The 18,818-nt window shown below is 52.6% G+C and overlaps 1 protein-coding gene across 2 annotated transcripts in view; it reads left to right on the top strand.

The window, feature by feature from the left end:
- The window catches only part of LOC118890060 (cell migration inducing hyaluronidase 1), a 160,114-nt gene extending 141,639 nt beyond the window's left edge, over window positions 1-18,475 (top strand). For both annotated transcript variants that reach the window (XM_036842340.1, XM_036842341.1), the window contains 8 exons: window positions 908-1,123; window positions 4,272-4,483; window positions 5,468-5,653; window positions 9,283-9,487; window positions 9,684-9,770; window positions 10,447-10,604; window positions 13,737-13,837; window positions 15,511-18,475. In XM_036842340.1, coding sequence (XP_036698235.1) covers window positions 908-1,123; window positions 4,272-4,483; window positions 5,468-5,653; window positions 9,283-9,487; window positions 9,684-9,770; window positions 10,447-10,604; window positions 13,737-13,837; window positions 15,511-15,638 — 1,293 coding nt within the window. In that variant the 3' untranslated portion in view covers window positions 15,639-18,475. The remainder of the gene's footprint in view (window positions 1-907; window positions 1,124-4,271; window positions 4,484-5,467; window positions 5,654-9,282; window positions 9,488-9,683; window positions 9,771-10,446; window positions 10,605-13,736; window positions 13,838-15,510) is intronic.
- The last annotated feature ends 343 nt before the right edge of the window (window positions 18,476-18,818 follow it).

Genomic DNA, 18,818 nt, shown 5'->3' on the forward strand with positions numbered 1-18,818 from the left:
CTTTGAGACGAGGCAGGTCCAGGGCTCCTGGTGCCTTTTGTCTGGGTTACAGCTTTCCCAGACCTCCGCTCCTCCTCCAGCTCTCTGCTCCTGCCCTTTGCCTGTCTGCCCAGTTCCTGGCAGCCTCAGGGAAAAGATGTGAAACTCAAGTTACTGAATTTCTTTACTCAGGCCACGGAGGGCCTGAAAGAGGTCAGCCATGGAAATCTCCAAGGGCTCATGTTGAAAGACTGTCTTCCTGAAACACACCGCACACTCTCACACACGTTCTCTCTCACACGTATCCACGCGACGTGTGTGTGTGCGTTTATTATACATGTATATGTACTTTCTCATACATTCACTGCCACCTCAGCCTCATTTCTTCTCCACGTACACACACTCACGCACACACACACTCACACCCACTCATGCACACACGCATGCACACACTCACGTACACACTCTCACACATTCACTCACACACACCCACTCACGCACACACACATTCACTCAGACACACTCTCACGCACACACTCACCCACACACACTCACGCACGCACACACACTCTCTCACACACACACACACACTCTCACACGCACACACTCCTGTGCCTGCCTCCCCATCCCTGCAGTGTTTTGAGCCGCGTATTAGAGATCTCTCCAGGGTCACACACAGCAGCCAACCCTCCAGTGAGCAGAGGCCAAAAGAACGTGCTGGGTCTGAGAGCTGAGGCACAGTGAACGTCTGGCTGTTTCTCTGGCTCCATCCGAGAGGTCAGCCATGCGCTTTCCTATGCTGCCCCAGAGCATCTTTGGTTTGGCTGGTTTGTAACGTCTGGAAATCGGAAACTTCGCCCTGGCCTGACGACAGCTGCTGCTTCCCCTCACCTTCTGGTCCAGCCTCACATTCCTGGGCTCTGTTTAGATTACTTCCAGAGTGTTCTTCGGAGAGCCTGGGCCTTGGTTCAACCAGCTGGATATGGACGGGGACAAGACATCAGTGTTCCATGACGTGGACGGCTCCGTGTCCGAGTACCCTGGGTCCTACCTCACCAAGGACGACAACTGGCTGGTCCGACACCCAGACTGCATCAACGTTCCGGACTGGAGAGGCGCCGTCTGCAGCGGGCGCTATGCACAGGTGGGGGTGCAGGGCACACCTCCTCAGTGTCCCCAGTCACCCTCTCACGGGACAAGCACTGAGTGAGAGCCTACTGCATGCCTGCCTCTGTGCCAGGCCAGAAAGGGACATAGGTTTCGTCTTCATTCTTCTTTCTTTTTCTGCTAACCCAGTAGGATTTTCAAAAAGTCCAAGTGAAAACACTTTGTAAGCAGAATGCTTAGAAAAAGAAGTCAGGCTTTGGCACCTACTAACTGTGTGACCTTGGGCAAGTTACCTAAACTCTTGGAGTGTCAATTTCCTCATCTGTAAAATCAGGATAATAGTTGAACCCTTTTAATGAGCACATAGAGTGCTTTACCAACCCTCTCCACCAGAAATACAACGCAAGCCGCCCGGGTGGTCTTAAATGTTCTAGTAGCCACGTTAAAAAGGCAGAAGAAATGGGTGAAATCTATTTTAATAATATACTTTGTTAAACTCAATATATTCAAAATACTACCATCTCAACATGTAATCGGTATAAAAAAATCATTAATGAGGCACTTTACATTCATATTTTTTTCCTGTTCTAAGTCTTAGGAAACTCCCTGCATATTTTATACTTATAGCCCACTCAATTTGGATTCGAATTTTCTACAATTAAAGTAAAAGCTAGTCCTACCCAAACAATAAAGCTATGTTTAACTATTTAGCTGGAAAACTATTTTACCCGCTTTGGGTTTGAAATTTAAATGAATTAAAATGAGATTTAAAATTTGGGTCCTTAGCCACACTGGCCACATTTCCAGTGCCCAGTGGCCACATGGGACAGCAGGCTGAGTCAGAGCCTGGAATGTGAAAACATGAGTTACTGTAGTGTTGTTACTGATGTTATTTGGAAGGATAGCTGAGGACTAGATAAGCAGGGGGAGAGAGTCCCCGAGGAAACGAAGAGCTGTCAGAACAGGAGGGAAGCACATGAGCCCAGTGACCCCAGAAGGGGCAGGAAAACGTAGGAATGAGGAATCCTCACAACCATCCCACAGGCAGGCATTACTCTCACCACTGTGGGCATCAGCATCCCGGGCATTAGGAAGGAGATAAAGGTGGACTTCCCTGCTGGTCCGGTGGTTAAGACTCCATGCTTTCACTGCAGGGGACCTGGGTTCGATCCCTCAGGGAACTCAAATCCCACAAGCCCCGAGGCACGGGCCCCCAAAAAAGAGAAAAGAGCTAAAGGTGATTTCGGGTCTGGGGAGGGATGGGGCAGGGGGCTAGTGCCAGTGAAGGGGAAGGGCCATGGGGGGCGAGGTGGGCCCCTGGAGGCGGGGCCGTGCTGGGAGCAGGTGCCAGCGGAGGCGGGAGGGGCCGGCGTTAGCAGGAGGGGGGCACAGAGGAAGGCAGGGGCCAGGGGCAGGGAGGTCCAGGGTATTTCTTTCCACAGTAGAAGGGGAGGTCATGCACTGAGAGGGCAGAGAGTGGGCCTGAGCCGGGGGGGCCTGCAAAGAGCGATCAGGTTGGGAAGAGGTGCCGTGGAGACTGGAAAATGCTGACAGAGCCGTGTGGAAGGAGTGTCAGGTGGTGCTGCAAACCCAGTGGAGACTGCAGACGGAGCATGGAAGGGGCACCGTTCTCCCTGGCTGCAGAGGAGGTGGACCCATGGAATGATCCAGGCCGAGGCGTCTGGATGGGTGGGCAGGGCAAGGGATTTGATGCTACGGGAGCGAGTGGTTGACCTGATGGTCTAGGGCAGATAAGAAGGGAAGTAGAGTCAGAAGGAGCTGACAGATTGGGGTCATGACCTGAATAACTAAAGGCTGACCAAACCCTTAAGGCTTGCAGGCACACTGCGGGCATTATAGCATCCCTGATTCAAGGGCGAGACATCCCATGTGGAGCCTTGACCTTGAGCTTCCCTCCCACCCTTTCTTTCTGATACATTGCTTATTTTCTGCCGAAAAGGGCTGATTGTTAGTTAGAGCTTGGAGGTTACCATACCTGGCTACTACTGGTGAATTATTATTAATAATCTCCTCCCTCCACTTTGCAGCTTACAACAGGCTTTACTATACCTTTAAATTCTTATACCCATGACAACGCCATACTAGGGCAGGGTTGAAGTTTCTCTTCCCATTTTATACGTGATACAACTAGAGAGGAAGATAACCCCTTCTTTCCAAAGGCACAACATTATTGCATCTTGATGCGATGGTCTCTCTTGGCCACAGCTACAGGGATGTCACCTAATGAAATGGGACAGGTCCTAAAACAGGACACCGTGTTTTATTTTTTTTAATGAATTTTTTATTGAAGTAGAGTTGATTTCCAATGCTGTGCCAATCTCTGCTGTACAGCAAAGTGACTCAGTTATACACATACAGACATTCTTGTTTTTATATTCTTTTCCATTAAGGTTTATCACAGGATATTGAATATACTTCCCCGTGCTATACAGTAGGACCTTGTTGTTTATCTATTCTAAATATAATAGTTTGCGTCTGCCAACCCCAAACTCCCAGTTCATCCCTCTCCCTCCCTCCCTTCCCCTTGGCAACCACAGGTCTGTTCTCTATCGGGACAGTGTTTTAAACCAAGGGTGGCCCAAATCATCCAGGCTCTTTTGTTTTGTCCCTTGGACTCAGTGCTGACAGTCTTGCTTTCATATTTGTCTCTGAAATGAGATGCCATTCATCCCCCGACATACACTGATAGCCACATGGACTGGCCACACAGGCCAGACACTGAGAATCAGAGGGAGAAGTAGGCAACACATCAGGCTCTTTCTCAGATACAGACAGGACAGCAGCCGGTTAAAGGGGAGTTGCATTTGCAGCAGAAGTGTAATAAAACTCTCTCCCTTCCTCCTCCTTCCTGATACCCATCCTTTTCCAAAATTCACTGACTATTAAGCCGACTCCCCTCAAGTTTACACTGGTCTCTCCTCTACACTTTTTTTGAAGATGTACAGAAAGCGTTAGCTGGATTGCACGGTACGGCTCAGGCTGCATTCACCAGCAGAAAGAGATGCCCCCTTATTTGGCCTTCTTTCATTCAAGCTTTCTAAAAAGGGCTCTGTGAAGAGAAAGTGCTTTTGAAAGTGTAGTCTGTAGTCAGATGCTAACCAGACGCTCTTGGAATAATCCCTTGTCATTGCCTCGTTGTGTGTTTCCTCTCTGGGCTTTAAAAGATGTACATTCAGGCCTACAAAACCAGTAATCTGCGAATGAAGATCATCAAGAATGACTTCCCCAGCCACCCTCTCTACCTGGAGGGGGCCCTGACCAGGAGCACCCACTACCAGCAGTACCAGCCAGTCATCACCCTGCGGAAGGGCTACACCATCCACTGGGACCAGACGGCCCCTGCCGAGCTCACCATCTGGCTCATCAACTTCAACAAGTGAGTGGGTGCCTGGCCAGGAGCAGTGTGACATGGGGACAGCTGCTCTGGCTGAGCTCAAAGCAGCAGTGGTAACGATGCCTCGTTGCAAAGCCCCGGGCTTCCCGCTCACAGACCCTCAGGCTCGCCCACGTCATCCCTGCATGAGGATGGATCTAGACGTGACATCACTCGGTGGTTAAGAATCAGAAGACCTGGGCTGAGCCCTCGTTCTGGGCGTGGGTGACCTCGGGCAGGGCATCTCACCCCTGGGAACCTTAGTTCCTTCATCTAGGAGATGGGGATAGTCTTACTCTGCAGAACTGCAATGGGGATCGAGTGGGACAGTGTTTGGCAGGCGTTTCACCCAGGACCTGGCTTTATGAAGGGCTCAGTATATGGTCAGAAATCCCTGGTGGCTCTTGTTACCATTTTATGTGGGGGAAGGGGGCGGGAACAAGGCTCTGCGAGTTAGAGGGATTAAGCTGAGGGCATCTGGAGAGAGCTTCATGTATTTACATTCACGTATTTTCTATGCACATCATTAACTTGTCACAGTAGTCCCGTGAGACAGACACTTATCAGTTGCAGAAAATGATACCCAAAGAGTTGAAATGGGCCCCACAGTCAGGCTGGACCAGGAAGGGGCTAAATCCAGGTCTTACAGATCCTGGCTCTTTCACTCCAGCCCTACTGAAAGAACGTTCATTTCCGCCCCCCCCCCCCGCCCCGAGCCAACGATCCACATAGAGCACCCAATGCAGGCCCTGGGGACGCCCCACCGACCCATTGCAATGATCCCTCTCATTCACTGCAGTCACCGTTTCTCCCTCTCTCCTTAACACTTTGTGACGCAGTCATTACCAGCAGCAAGCATTCTTTCAAAAATTCCCACTGAAAAGTGCCACTTGGTGGAGAATGCTTTGGTCCCTGGCCAAGGCACACCAAGGAGGCCCTGTGGCCTGAACATCCTTGCTTGTAACCTGCCTGCACTTCCGGTTCTAGGGGCGACTGGATCCGAGTGGGGCTCTGCTACCCCCGGGGCACCACCTTTTCTATCCTCTCGGATGTTCACAATCGCCTGCTGAAGCAAACGTCCAAGACGGGCATCTTCGTGAGGACCTTGCAGATGGACAAAGTGGAGCAAAGCTACCCTGGCAAGAGCCACTATTACTGGGACGAGGACTCGGGGTAGGAGCCCCCTCTTGGCTGCCGGAAAGCAGTCATTCTCATGCTGTCCCCCGGCCTTTCCAACAATCCTCAGACTTGCCATGCAGTTGGTGCCAGTTAATGTAGGATCCTTTCCTAGGCACTTCTATTCTCAGGCAGTTTGTGCCGTCCACCAATGACATTTTTAAAGCTGTGACGCTTTGGGAGTAAAATAAGCACTCTATTAATATACGCATGGATTGTAGTGAATATACCTATTTCAAGGGGGAAAAAAAAGTGAAAGCAATGAATCTTAGTTAGAACTGAGAAAATGTGGTACAGGACCTCAATTCCATACAACTCAGCGGAGCAGATGATATTATCCCTAATTTAGAGATGGGCAGGGACTTCCCCGGCGGTCCAGTGGTTGAGACTCCCCGCTTCCACTGCAGGGGGCACAGGTTTGAGCCCTGGTTGGGGAACTAAGGTCCTGTGTGCCGCGCAGTGCGGCCAAAAAAAAAAAAAAAAAATTAGAGATGATCAAAGAAGGCACAGGATAAATAGGAATGACTTGCTCCGGGGACACCGCACAAACTTGGCATGGCTAGTTCTGAGCTCACACCTATCTGTAACCAAAATCCTCCCCCTTTTGCTGAACTGCACTAGGTTCTGTTCAGCAGGGATCTAATGGGGACAGAGTACTGTTCCCAGAGACAGTGAGCTATTTGGTCGCCTCCCCTAAAAAGAGAGTATTCTAACATCTGCAGAATGCCAGCACGTCTCCAAAGCAGTGAAGCTGTTGTTAGCCAGCCCTCCGGGGACTAAGGGTAAAGGATTGTTTTATGGTCATTTTTTCCATTCTTGTAGTGAAATCAAAGATAATGAGATAGATAGAAGATGCTTAGAAATATCTATAAAGGTAGGCCTTTATCGGTTTGATTAAAGGAAAATTCAAATTTGAAAGTCAGAAGCGTAAGTAAAAATGTTGGGGTTAGGGGAAGCAGCAAGTAGCACCCCTCTTCCCACATCAGTTCTAAGCCAGTGGTGGAGCACGACAGCAGGTGAAGAAGGAACTGTCTGTCCTACTGATGATGGAGCTGCTGGGGAACAGATCTTCCCAATGCTGTCCCCGGGTGCACCTACCCAGTCCCAGGCAGCCCTGAGCAACTGGGGGGCTCCCCACTCAGAGCCCAACTCCCAAAACTTAGGGTGCAGGGGGAGCAGACCAGAGTCCGCCTCTCTGTGGGCTGACCTATGTACCCCCATCCAGCAACCACCCGAGTCACTCCACTTCCCCCGGGAAGACGCCAGTGAGGGGATGGGCCGGGTCCAGGGGTGTTTAGAAAAACCCTTCCATGTGAAAACCAGAGGGGGAATTAAATGTCCTTCATACAACAGCGGAAACGATCAACATTATGATTTTAGAAATGGTAATAAGGTAAAAGTCTTCATAGCACCACCTGTGCATAATTTCTTCTTTTATCGATAGGATCGTGAGTATTGGGATGTTGCAAAGGTGTGAATTTTTCAAACGGAAACGGCCACTAAACAAGTTGAACCTTTTTGATCAACACATTTACAAATTTGCGATTTTTCCCTTTTAAGCAGATTTTGCTGCTTAATTCAACCTTTTTGTTGGTAGCTTAGTTAGTCATCATACCTATTGATTATTATGCTGTGCTTTAATTCAATGATAGCCTTAGGGACTATGAGATGGGTTACAGGATGTCTGTTGCCTGTGCAAAAGCCCAAACTCTTGGGCTTTTTGAATTCTTAGGGCTGTTTTCATGATCTTTCTGCCTTATAAATGTGTTGCTCTTTCTTACTCACGTTCAGAGCACCTGCTTTCAATGGCTACCTTCTATTCTGCTATGGCCTAGGACACTTGATAACCAGCTTGTTATAATTGGGGGTAAAATAAAAAGTAAGTAGGCTACAAGTGAAGGGGTCCCGAAATGTGAAATATATTTCACACCCTGAATCACCTCTGTAAATCCTTCGAGGTTAAAAAAAAACCACTCAGGTGATTTCATCTGTGTCCTGGAGTTTGCCAGATGCCACCTAAGCGAGGTACTGCTAAACTATACATAAGTGTAGTATTCAGGTGCACGGCCATCAGTAGGGCTGCTCTGAAATACCACCTGGTAACAGCCAGGATTTGAGCCCAGGCTTACTGATGCCAGGGCCTCCCACTCCAGCTGACTAGGACACATGCATGTCGAAGGTGAGGGTTAGAGAGGGCAGCTGCTGTCTGGAAAATAAGGAGTGGAAGCTAGATGGTCTTCTAGGGCCCTCCAGTTTGGATAATTTGATATACCATGGCAGCGGGGAAACCTGAATACTGATAGTCTTGTGCAGAAGCCCTAGGAACAGAGTCTCTGGGTCTCTTTCTGGGATTTTGCTCATGACCTTGTCCCCTGGGGTGGTTTCTGACCTTGTGTGGGAGCCTCTGGTGGAGAAATGATGACAGGCAGCACTGAACTGCCTTCCTCCTAAGCAGCTCAAAGCTTCCCCCGCCCCATGCAGAGCATGGAATGCTGAGGAAGAAGCTCTGTTCTCAGCCGGAGCATAGATTCCCCCAGCAGTTCTTCCATATGAACTCTATTCTATTCAGGGGTTGCTTGATGTCAAGAAATGTAAAGCCACTCAAGTGAACTCAAACAAAGTGGAGGTGTTCCTGAGAGGGAAGCAAGGCATCTTCAGGAAGTCATCCCAGCTGGGCTTCCTGGGCTCCTGTGCTGAAAACAGCCAAGCCCTAGGGACCAGATGGCCCGCCCAGTTCTGCTTCCCTCTTTCTCCTCACATTCACACACGTTCCCTTGGTGAGCATTTTCCTCACCAGGCACAGGGTTGGGATGGAAAATCCCAGCTCTGTCCCCTTCGTGCTGTGTGGTCCTGGCAAGTTACTTCACTTCTCTGAGCCGTTGGGATCTGAGAAATTGGGATGATAACAGTGCCTGCTGGACTGGACCGTCTGAGGATTAAATGAGATAATATGTCAGTTTACGGCATGTGCAGAGCGTGGCATAGAGTATGTGCTCAGAAAATGAAAAGTGTCAGTGTTAGCTTTTTCTTCAATGCATTTGTTTTTAATTTCTCCAACCACATAAAACCTTGTGGTAGGACTTCCCTGGTAGCGTAGTGGTTAAGAATCCACCTGCCAATGCAGGGGACATGGGTTCGGGCCCTGGTCTGGGAAGATCCCACAGGCCGCAGAGTAACTAAGCCCATGAGCCACAACTACTGAGCCCGTGCACCACAACTACTGAGCCTGGGCCCTAAAGCCCGCGAACCACAACTACTGAGCCCGCATGCCACGACTACTGAAGCCCACGCACCTAGAGCTCGTGCTCTGCAACAAGAGAAGCCACCGCAATGAGAAGCCCACGCACCGCAACAAAGAGTAGCCCCCGCTCACCGCAACTAGAGAAAGCCCACGCGCAGCAATGAAGACCCAACGCAGCCAAAAATAAATAAAATTAAAAACAAAACATAAAAAACCTTGTGGTAGACACAGACCCATTTTGTAGGGCCCACCGGCTCTGACCACTGTGGCCGGCACGTAGTTCTGGGTGAGGAGTTCTTTGGGAGAGGAGGGGTGAGGGAGGAGGGGGAGGAAGAGGAGGCTGTGGACGCCGGAGGGAACCACCCCGCTCTGCTCCTGTGCACAGGCTGCTTTTCCTGAAGCTGAAAGCTCAGAACGAGAGAGAGAAGTTCGCCTTCTGCTCCGTGAAAGGCTGCGAGAGAATAAAGATTAAAGCTCTGATCCCAAAGAACGCCGGCGTCAGCAACTGCGCGGCCACAGCCTACCCCAAGTTCGCGGAGAAGGCCGTCGTGGACGTGCCGATGCCCAAGAAGCTCTTTGGTTCTCAGCTGGTGAGTGGCCGACAGCGAGCCCGGGCCTTCCGAGGGGGCCCAGACCCCACCAGGGTCCCCTCCAGGCATCTGCTGCGCTCCTCAGACCGTTTCCCGTGACCGGGGGTACGGGGCGGTGAGGGGGCTGACCACCCACCGGGCCGTGCACTTGACTCCACAAACCTGACAACCGCACTGGGTTTTGTTTATTTTCCAGAAGACCAAGGACCACTTCGTGGAGGTGAAGATGGAAAGTGCCAAGCAGCGCTTCTTCCACCTTCTGAACGACTTTGCCTACATCGAAGTAAGCAACCCTCACCCCCGCCCAGAGGGGCTTTGCTCACTGAGACGTGGTGTTAGTTTCCTAGGGCTCTTGTCACAAATGACCGCAAACCCGGTGGCTTAAAACAACAGAAACTTATCCTCTCACAGTTCACAAGCCAGAAGTCCCAAGTCAGGCGCTGGCGGGGTTGGTTCCCCCTGGAGGCTCTGAGGGAGGGTCCGTTCCAGGCCTCTCCTAGCCTCTGGTGCTGCCGGCAGCCCTGGATGTTCCTTGGCTGTAGCTGCGTCCCTCCAACCTCTGCCTCTGTCTCACATGGTCTCTCCCCCATGTGTCTGAGTCTTACACCTCCCTCTGCCTAGTCCTTATAAGGACATCTGCCACTGGATTTAGGGCCCATCTGAAATCCAGGATGACCTCATCTCAAGATCCTTAACTTAATTACCTCTGCAAAGGCCCTAGTTCCAAATAAGGTCACTTTCACAGGTTGCAGTAGATGTATCTTTGGGGGAGGCCATCACTCAGCCCACTACAGAGGTTTGCAAGGAACTGACTGAAGTGAGTTTTATGCTTTGAAGAGCCGCACCGGCGACCTCTGTCTTCAGAGTCTGCGTGGGAACCCCCCGGGGCAGGAGAACCTCGGGGCTCTGCTGCCTTTGGGAACCCCTGCATCACACTGTGTGCTGCTTGTTGTCTGCAGGTGGATGGGAAGAAGTACCCGAGCTCGGAGGATGGCATCCAGGTGGTGGTAATTGATGGGAGACAAGGGCACGTGTTGAGCCAAGCCAGCTTCAGGACCGCCATCCTGCAGGGCATCCCGTGGCAGCTCTTCAATTACGTGCTGGCCATCCCCGACAAGTGAGTGTGCACCTCTGCTTCGGGAACTGGCCGATGGCGCCGCAGACCCCTGCCCGAGTCCCCCTCCCTGTCCCTGAGACCTTCAGCACAGTCCGGTCTGAGAAGGCTTGAGGAGTGTCCACGGTCTGCCCACACATCATGGGTGCTGGCTGGGAAGCTTCCCTGCCTGGTGCCTCTGCCTTTGGAGCCAGGGCCGCGGTGAATGTAGGTCAGGCTGAGGTGGATGGTCTACCCAGCTACAAATGGGAAGCCTGCCCTGGCCCTATGCCCCCATCACGACCCACTCTCGCGGCATGAGGTCATCCCCTCCCACACTTTCAGTATGATCCAAATGCTGGTGGCTTTTGCGAATCTCCAGCCCAGATCTCCCTCTGAAACACCAGATACTTTTAATCCAACTGCTACCTGGACCATGCCACCTGGATGTCTCCTATGGAACTGAATTCTCATCATTTCTTTTTTTTTTTTTTTTTTTTAATCCCCCAAACCAGTCACTCCTCTTTTCCACGTTTCGGTGGGAAAAACCCTCGAGTCTGGGCATCATGCTGGGCTCTTGTCTTTCTTCTGTTGCGCCACCACCACGCTCTATAACCACATCCTGTCAACTCTACCTGCATCGTTGCTCTCCTGCTAGTTATCCTGCGGCATCCTCTGCATCGCTGCTCTGTCTGGGGCCTCCCTGTCTGCCACTCACACTGTCGGCAGTCACCCAGCAGGCTCCCTTGTCCAGCCTCCCCCTCTCGAATCCACCCACCATACTGGGGGGGTTGAGCTTCTTAAATACATGTATCTCCTGTCCCCTTCCTAGAAATCTTTGGTAATTCCCCCTCCACCTTCCAAATCTAACTCACATATCACCTCTTTGGTGAGGTCTCTTCCAATCCAACCAAAAAGCTCTACCTACCCCCCGCACCCCGTAGGACCAGTGGACATATCTACTCCCCCATCTAGGGTATGGACTTCTTGATGTGGGGACCATATCTAACTCATATTTACATTCCTAGTATAATGGGTGGAGAATTCACTCCAAAGCCACAACCTGGCACAGCAGACAGTCTAAGTGCTTAACGTGGTACCTGTCATATAGGAGGTGCTTGGTAAATATTTATTGACGAAAACAAATGTACTTCCGAGATGCCGCATGATGGGCATGACTTGAACTAGACGCTATGTGAGATTCCAAAGAATGGGGTTTCGCTTAACCGCCTTTGGTCTCCACTCTCTTCCCCCATCACAAGCTTCTTTAGCATGACATTTTCACATGCAGATTCATACAGAAGGACCAGATTTGCCAATTTGGGGAAATACGTGATCATCTAGAGATTTTTAGTTTTCATGCCTTTTGGGGCCAAAGGACTTTTTCTGGAAATGAAACAGGATGCAGAAGCCTGGAATAAGAAACTGAAATGTGGAGCTGCTCTGTTTAGAACCAGGAGTGAGAGGCGTGGGGCTACCCCATGCAGGGCTGCTTTCAGCCCGTGCTGCAGCCCTGGTGCACCTTGCCAAGTACCTGGTGTGAGCCGTGCCCTGGGTTGGCACTGGGTACCCAGACAGGAATTGGGTACCACCAGACCCCGCTCTGACCTCCGGGAAAGCGGCAGGGGATGGGGCAAGGCAGGTCCTGCCCCACTGTCACCGCAGGCCCAAGCCAGGCCGCCCCCGCTTCCCACCCGCTCCACAGGGCCAGCCTTGCCCCAGGTCCCAGGGAAAGAAGGAAGCCGCTGCTCACACCCGAACCTTCAGGGATGCTCTCAGGGGCTGTCTCTGCCCAGCCACCCCGTGGGGACCTCCGTGCTGACAGGTCAGGGGCTTGGAGGGCATGAGATGCCCATATGAGACAGAGAGGGACACCTGAAGTGTGCAGGCAGCTTCTGGGTGCTGTCAGGAGGCTGGGCGCACGAGAAGCTCTGTCTCCCTGTCCCGCTTCTGGGAGCCCCGTCTGGAGGGCATGACCTTTGTCTGAGTCCAGCCCAGCAAGAAGGCTTAATTGAGCCAAAGGGATGTTAGCTTTTCTTCTGAACGGGAACAGAGCCCGAATCCAAAGCTGAGGATGTGTTTGCGATGCTCCCGATCTCCTAACAGCCACCAATCAATCCCTCTGCTTTCCTGAAGAGCCAGATGCAGTCCCAGCTCCCTTCCCCTCTGCCCCTCCTGCACACAAGCTCTTTGCATTTTAAGAGCTTGCCTTCCGCTCCCAATGGGACACAAATGGGGGTAACAACGGCTTCCAGAATCCTATACAGTTTTTCCATGTCTGGACTGTGGTCTGTGGTTACAGGATTCCTCTGAGCTGCAAACTAGAAACCCCAGTCGGGCCTCTGCCCCTGTTTCTATTCCTGGGGGAGGTGTGCACTTCCCGCCGTCTGGTCCAGCAGGCTGAGTCTGCCCCCACGACGACGGCTGTTTTCCCAGCACTTTGGCCTGAATGCAACCAGGGCAGGGGAATAGAGACTCTCTGCTCCCAAGCTGGGCTTTTGCAAGTCAGGACCTTCAGGCTGGGCACGCCCATTGCTCCAGGCCTCTGCCTCCGCCCAGGCAAGGCTTCCCCTTTGGCAGGTCCTCTCAGATACTCGGTAACTATTTGCCTCCATCACCCCCTTTGTAAAATGGAACAGTTACACCGTCCTGCCTGAGCGGAGGGGGAGGATGTGACCCTAAGGGGTTAACCCTCCGCTGAGCACCGGCTGACTCCGCGCTCTGGCGTCTTCCAGCACCATGTCTCCGTCCAGTCCTGCTCAAACAGGGTTCGCGTATTTAAGTTAAGAGATGCGCGCTGCAGTCGTTTGTGCGCCCGGCCCCGGCATAGGCGCTGGCCCCCAGATGGTGTGCTCTGCGTACCTGCTGTGTCCCCTGTGGGGACAGACAGGGAGCAGCAGTGAGCTGAGAGCAGGCGCAGAGAAGGCCACGGGCACCAACTGCAGCCAGATGTGTGGGAGGGTGCGCAGGATGTGGGTCATCCCGTGGAAAGAGCCGGTCAGCTCGGCACGCGGGAGAGGCTGCCCTTCCCCAGTCCCTGGCGGGCCTCTGGGCACTGCTAGCTCAAGTCCCACCAGGCACAATCCAGCATCCCTCCCAGGGAACCCCCGACTCCAGCTTGTCGTCAAGTCCTCTCATCCATCCCTTCTTGCTCAGCTCCATAGTTCTCATGGCATCGAAGGGAAGATACATCTCCAGAGGCCCGTGGACTCGAGTGCTGGAAAAGCTCGGGGCAGACAAGGGCCTCAAACTGAAAGGTAAGGGGTGTGGACGGGGCCTTACCCTGACCGTGAATCCAGATGCCCGGTACGCAGGCTGCTCTTACCCGCTGCTGAGACCAGACCACTTTCCCCCCAAACCTGGGTGGGGTCTCAGAATCCGCAACACAACTAGTGGTCTGCAGGTGTGTGTGGGCAAGAGGCCACCTCGTCACCATCCCAGCCCCGCAGCAACAGCATTCCAACTTGTGACCGGGCACCGGAAGGAAACTGCTCGAGTTGCTCACCTAACGACTCAGCAGGTGGCCCTTTGTTTCTGCAAAAGTATCAGCAGAAAAGTGGCTCGGTTTGACCCTCCTACCCAGTTCCTGCTACTCCAGTCGGCCAGGGGCCCTACGTCTTCTGCAGCTTTCCAGCTGATGGCCAGCATTTGTACAGCCCTTTGCAGTTGGCAAGTCTCTCATATGAGAATCTATGTGGCGTGTCCAAGGTCACACAGCTCTTCTGCCATAAAGCCTGGCACAGACCCCTTAGGGAAGAAGCCAGCCAGGACAGAAATGTCAGCATTTCATTATCGTCATTACAGACTGTGTGATGGGAGAGTCCTGGGGGAGGTCGAGAGGGGAGGCCGAGCAACCCTCCAGATAATAATGATAATGTCCATTGTAGTTACCATGTAATGCTCAGCCTTGCACCTTGCTGAACATCCAATAACGATCTCAGTTATTCATTAATAACCTGTGTGACAGGTACTGTTATTTCCACTTAAGGTGAAGAAACAGAATTAGTTAAGTAATTTAAGGTTAGAATTTGGATCCTTATTTTTTCTAATCCAAAGCCAGCCATCCTTAGTGGCCATGCCATCCTGACTGCAAAACACATCAAAGCTAGCAGCCTATCTATCATATGGGACGCTTATCCCAGGCAGCTCTCAGAGAAAAATCAGGAACAGTGAAAGTCCTTCAAACAATCCAAAAGAGAACACAAGGGAAATAGAAGCATCTTCTCCAGCCTGGTCCTGAAAGCATTTGGGGGCCTCTGTCCTTTAAATTCAGACCCTGTTGCCAAAAGTTGATGAACATAAAGGTGACATAAGTCAAGGGACACTTTCCCAGTGGTGATGGGTGTGTGCTGCCTGCCAGGCCGGGCCGTTCCTGAGTGTAGACATGGATCCCCAAGTCCCTCGGACGGGGTCGAGCTCTGAGCTGTGAGACAGAGGGCCCTGCGTGGGGCTCGGGAGTCTAGAGTTCTGGTCTGGGCTGCACCATCTACTCGGTGCCCTTGGGCAAATTCCTCCACTTCTCAGAAGTCCCTTCTAAAGCCACAGAATGTTGGAGCTGGGGCAGAAATCTCGTAGATGAATGCCATTATTTGACAGATAGGGACACTGGGCTTCAGAGACTCGCTGCTAATTGTAGGGTCAGCTCAAAGGTGGCTGGGGTTCCTGGGAGGTCTCCTGTGGGAACCAGAGCCAGCACTCTGCACAGGTGGCTGGGAGGCTCAGGTGAGACCCTGTGTGCCCCGTACAAACCAATGCCGGGTACCACCAGTAACCGGCCACAAAGCTCTTCCCGGAGGGGGACAGTCCAGTGTGGCTAGAGGAGGGGGTGCCTGGTGGGGGCAGGGGAATGGCGATGGGGAACCCTGGAAGGTGGTGGCACATAGCCATGCTCTCGTGAAGTTTCTGCTCATGTGACATCACTGCTTTTCAGAGAAAATGGCATTCGTTGGCTTCAAAGGCAGCTTCCGGCCCACCTGGGTGACTCTGGACACCGAGGACCACCATGCCAAAATCTTCCAAGTTGTGCCCGTCCCCGTGGTGAGGAAGAAGAAGCTGTGAGGACCGCTGCCATCTCAGCGCCGCCCCACAGTGGACTCTGACGGTGGACTCCCGGCAGCCGCCTGGGGCAGCCGGGCTCGTCCCCCAGCCTGTGTCCAGCAGCTGCCGGGGAAGGCCACGTGTCAGCCCTGATGCGCCAAGGGGGGGTATCAGAGACCCCCGGTGCTGCCACCTGCCCCCACTCAAGTGTCTACCTGCAGCCCCAGGGGCAGTGTTGGCTGATGCTGGAAACCTTCTCTTTCCTGCAGCCTGTTGGGTGCTTCTCTCCTATCTGTGCCTCTGCGGTGGGGTGGGGGGTGGGGGTGTGAGGACCGTACGAGGAGACCTGCGCTGCGCTGGCAGCAAAAGTCCACTTTGGCGGGAGCTCTGACCCAGCTGGGAGGCAGCCTGGACGGGGTGCTGGGTCGTCCACAGATCCCCATGCTCTCCAGCACGCACGTTAGGGTGGTCGGTGTAGGAGGAAGAGCCCTGGTCCTAAGGAAATCTTCATAACTGTGAGCAAGAACCGACCTCCGCGGGATTCGGAGCTGGAGTGTAGACCGGGATTCCGTCTTCCGTTCACCAAGATGGAACCGGCTACCCTCGGAAAAGGGCGAGCCTGCCTCGGGGGGGTTCAACCTTTCAGAAGACTATGGCACCCAGGTTGGGAGTTGGACTAGGTGACTTTTAAAGGTCCTTTCAGTTCTGAGATGCCAGAACTGCGATGCTGTGGCTTTTCACATTGTGCCCGGAACCCAGCAGTAGGTGAGAACGTCCCTTTCAGCCAACATCCATGATGCTGGGTGCTCCGGGCGTACAGGACGGAGCGGGGAGAAGCACTCCCTAAGGCAAGGGGCTCGCAGTCTGGTGGAACAGGTGGTCGGGTGTGTGGACCTCTGATGCCAGGCGGAGAAAGCCAAGAGAGGTAAAGAGGATGCCAGCGCCAGTTCCCGGAGGGAAAGAGCTTACGCCCTCAGGTGGTCAGGAAGCTTCCTGCAGGAACGAAGGGCAGGGGCATTTGGGTGGGCAGAGATGAGGCAGCCTCTGGAGTGGTTCCTGCCCACATCTGCCGAAGATGGGTGACTTCAAGGTCGCCCTTTGCCCTCGACTTGCTGGCCACCCGTAATAGAGAAGCGGGCATCAGAGGGGGTGATGGGCTGAGCTCATTATGGCCAGAGCGCTGGGTCAGCCGGCCCACCAACCACTCCAAGAGAGGGCGGAGTCAAGTCGAGAAAGGGGAGCTCCTGCATCGGGGGCCCTGAGAGCCCTCGCGGAGCCCCACACGGACACGCTCACACCTCAGTGAGCCTGGGGTTTCAGAGCTGGAAAGGACCTTAGGAAACACCTAGTCCAAAGCCTTCGTTGTATGGATGGGACACATGAGACCCCAAGCTGGGGAAGAACCACACGGCCAGGGCAGGGTCAGGACGGGAGCCCCACTCCCCGCACTTACTGCCACACCACGCTGCCTCAACAGCCGGCCTGCGTGGCTTCGCGAAACGGGGGCAAGTCCCCTTGAAGGGAAAAAAGATCAGAATAGAAAGAGAGTTGGCCGATGACTGTTTCTCTCCTGGTCCTCCGCTCGCACAAGGGCGCCCTCCTCTGGGCTGTGGAGGTCCTGCAGCCTCCGCTTGGCTCAAACTACCTGCCCTCCCGAGCAGCGCCCAGCAGCTGCGGTGACTGCACTGGTGCTACCTGCTTCTGCAGGTCTGCAGGCGCGCCCAGCAGACACGTTTTCGGTGAGCCAGCTAGGTGGCTCCGGGGTCTGAAGAGCTTTGGGTCCACCCCAGGCCCTCTCAGCCACTGCCTAATAACCTGCTCTCTCCCTTGCCCACCTTGGAGAGAGCCAGGAGAGCTTCCAGAGAAAGAAAACTCTTATCTGTGGCTTATAATCCCTCGTGAGACACCAGGGTCGCTCTGGGTCTCGTCCCCTTTCCTGCCCCAACCACAAATTCTTTCCTTCCTTGGCTCCATCTGCCCAGCTGCACCCAATGAGACTCGGCCCAAGAGTCCACTCCCCAGGTTGAGCCAGTTGCCAAAGAGGTCTTCCCCACTAAACAAGTCTTTCGCTGCTAGCAGGTGACAGTGGGACTCTGCTGCTTAAGACTTGGCAGCTTCAAAGGCCCAGGTCCCAGGAAGGACCTCTTCCAGGCAGATCAGAGGCCATGGGGAGGAGAGTTCAATGACCTCATGTTCTTCTTGTCTATAGTTCCGTTGAGTTTTCCTAAACTCTTAATGCAAGGGTCTCATACTGTGAACCACTTAGGATGTGATCACTTCAGATGGCCAGGAATGTTGACTGTCTTTGGTTCAGTTCATGGAAAAAAAAAATATCTATTTGAAAATCCTCAGAGTTGTATATATGTCTAACAGTGCAGGATCTGTGCATAAAACTTTCCTTCCTAAACCATTCACCAAGAGCCCGTGTCTGGGCATGTTCTTGGTAGCACAAATTTTCTTACTGCTTAGAAAACTGTTCTTGTTGTTCTTTCTGTTTGTAAGCCTCAAAATGAGTTAGGCCTTTAAAAAACAAAAAAACAAAAAACACACTCCTCTGAAATGCTTGTCTTTTTCCTGTTGCCGAAATAGCTGGTCCTTTTTCGGGAATTAGATGTATAGTGTGTTCTGTCTGTAAACATTTCTTGTAGGCGTCACCATGAACAAAGATATATTTTCTATTTATTTATTCTGTGTGTACTTCGAGAAGTCATTGTCAGAGAAATGAAGAATTGTCTTAAATGTCATGTTTGGGGATGTCCTTTGGACCACTTGAAAGGGGTGTACCCAGGGCCTTCTGCTTGCAGCAGAGGACATCGGCTCTGGTTTGGAAGATCTTGCTGTACCATAGTAAACATACAAAGGATGTCATCCACCTGTCTGCTTGTTTTGTTTTCCATTAAAGTGGGCCTCATTTTAAGCCAGAGAGCTACAGAAAATAAGATTGAGGACATCTCCCTTTGCATCTGCCTCTCACTTCCAAGAACTATTCATGTGTCAGAGTCCTACCTTGTCCTGCCCCAAGGGGGCGCCCACGAGAGCAGGTGGAGATGGTCCTAGGAGAGGAACTATGTTGTTCATGTGGCCGCCTGCATCCAGGATGGACTACGTCCTTCTTACTCCTAAGCCATCAGTAAGCTGTCAGGGCAGCACCCTCCCCGAGGGGAAGCCAGGGGTCAGCAGTCTGGATTCGAAGCCAGACTG

This window comes from Balaenoptera musculus, chromosome 2 (genome assembly GCF_009873245.2).
Source record: "Balaenoptera musculus isolate JJ_BM4_2016_0621 chromosome 2, mBalMus1.pri.v3, whole genome shotgun sequence".
Taxonomy (NCBI): Eukaryota; Metazoa; Chordata; class Mammalia; order Artiodactyla; family Balaenopteridae; genus Balaenoptera; species Balaenoptera musculus.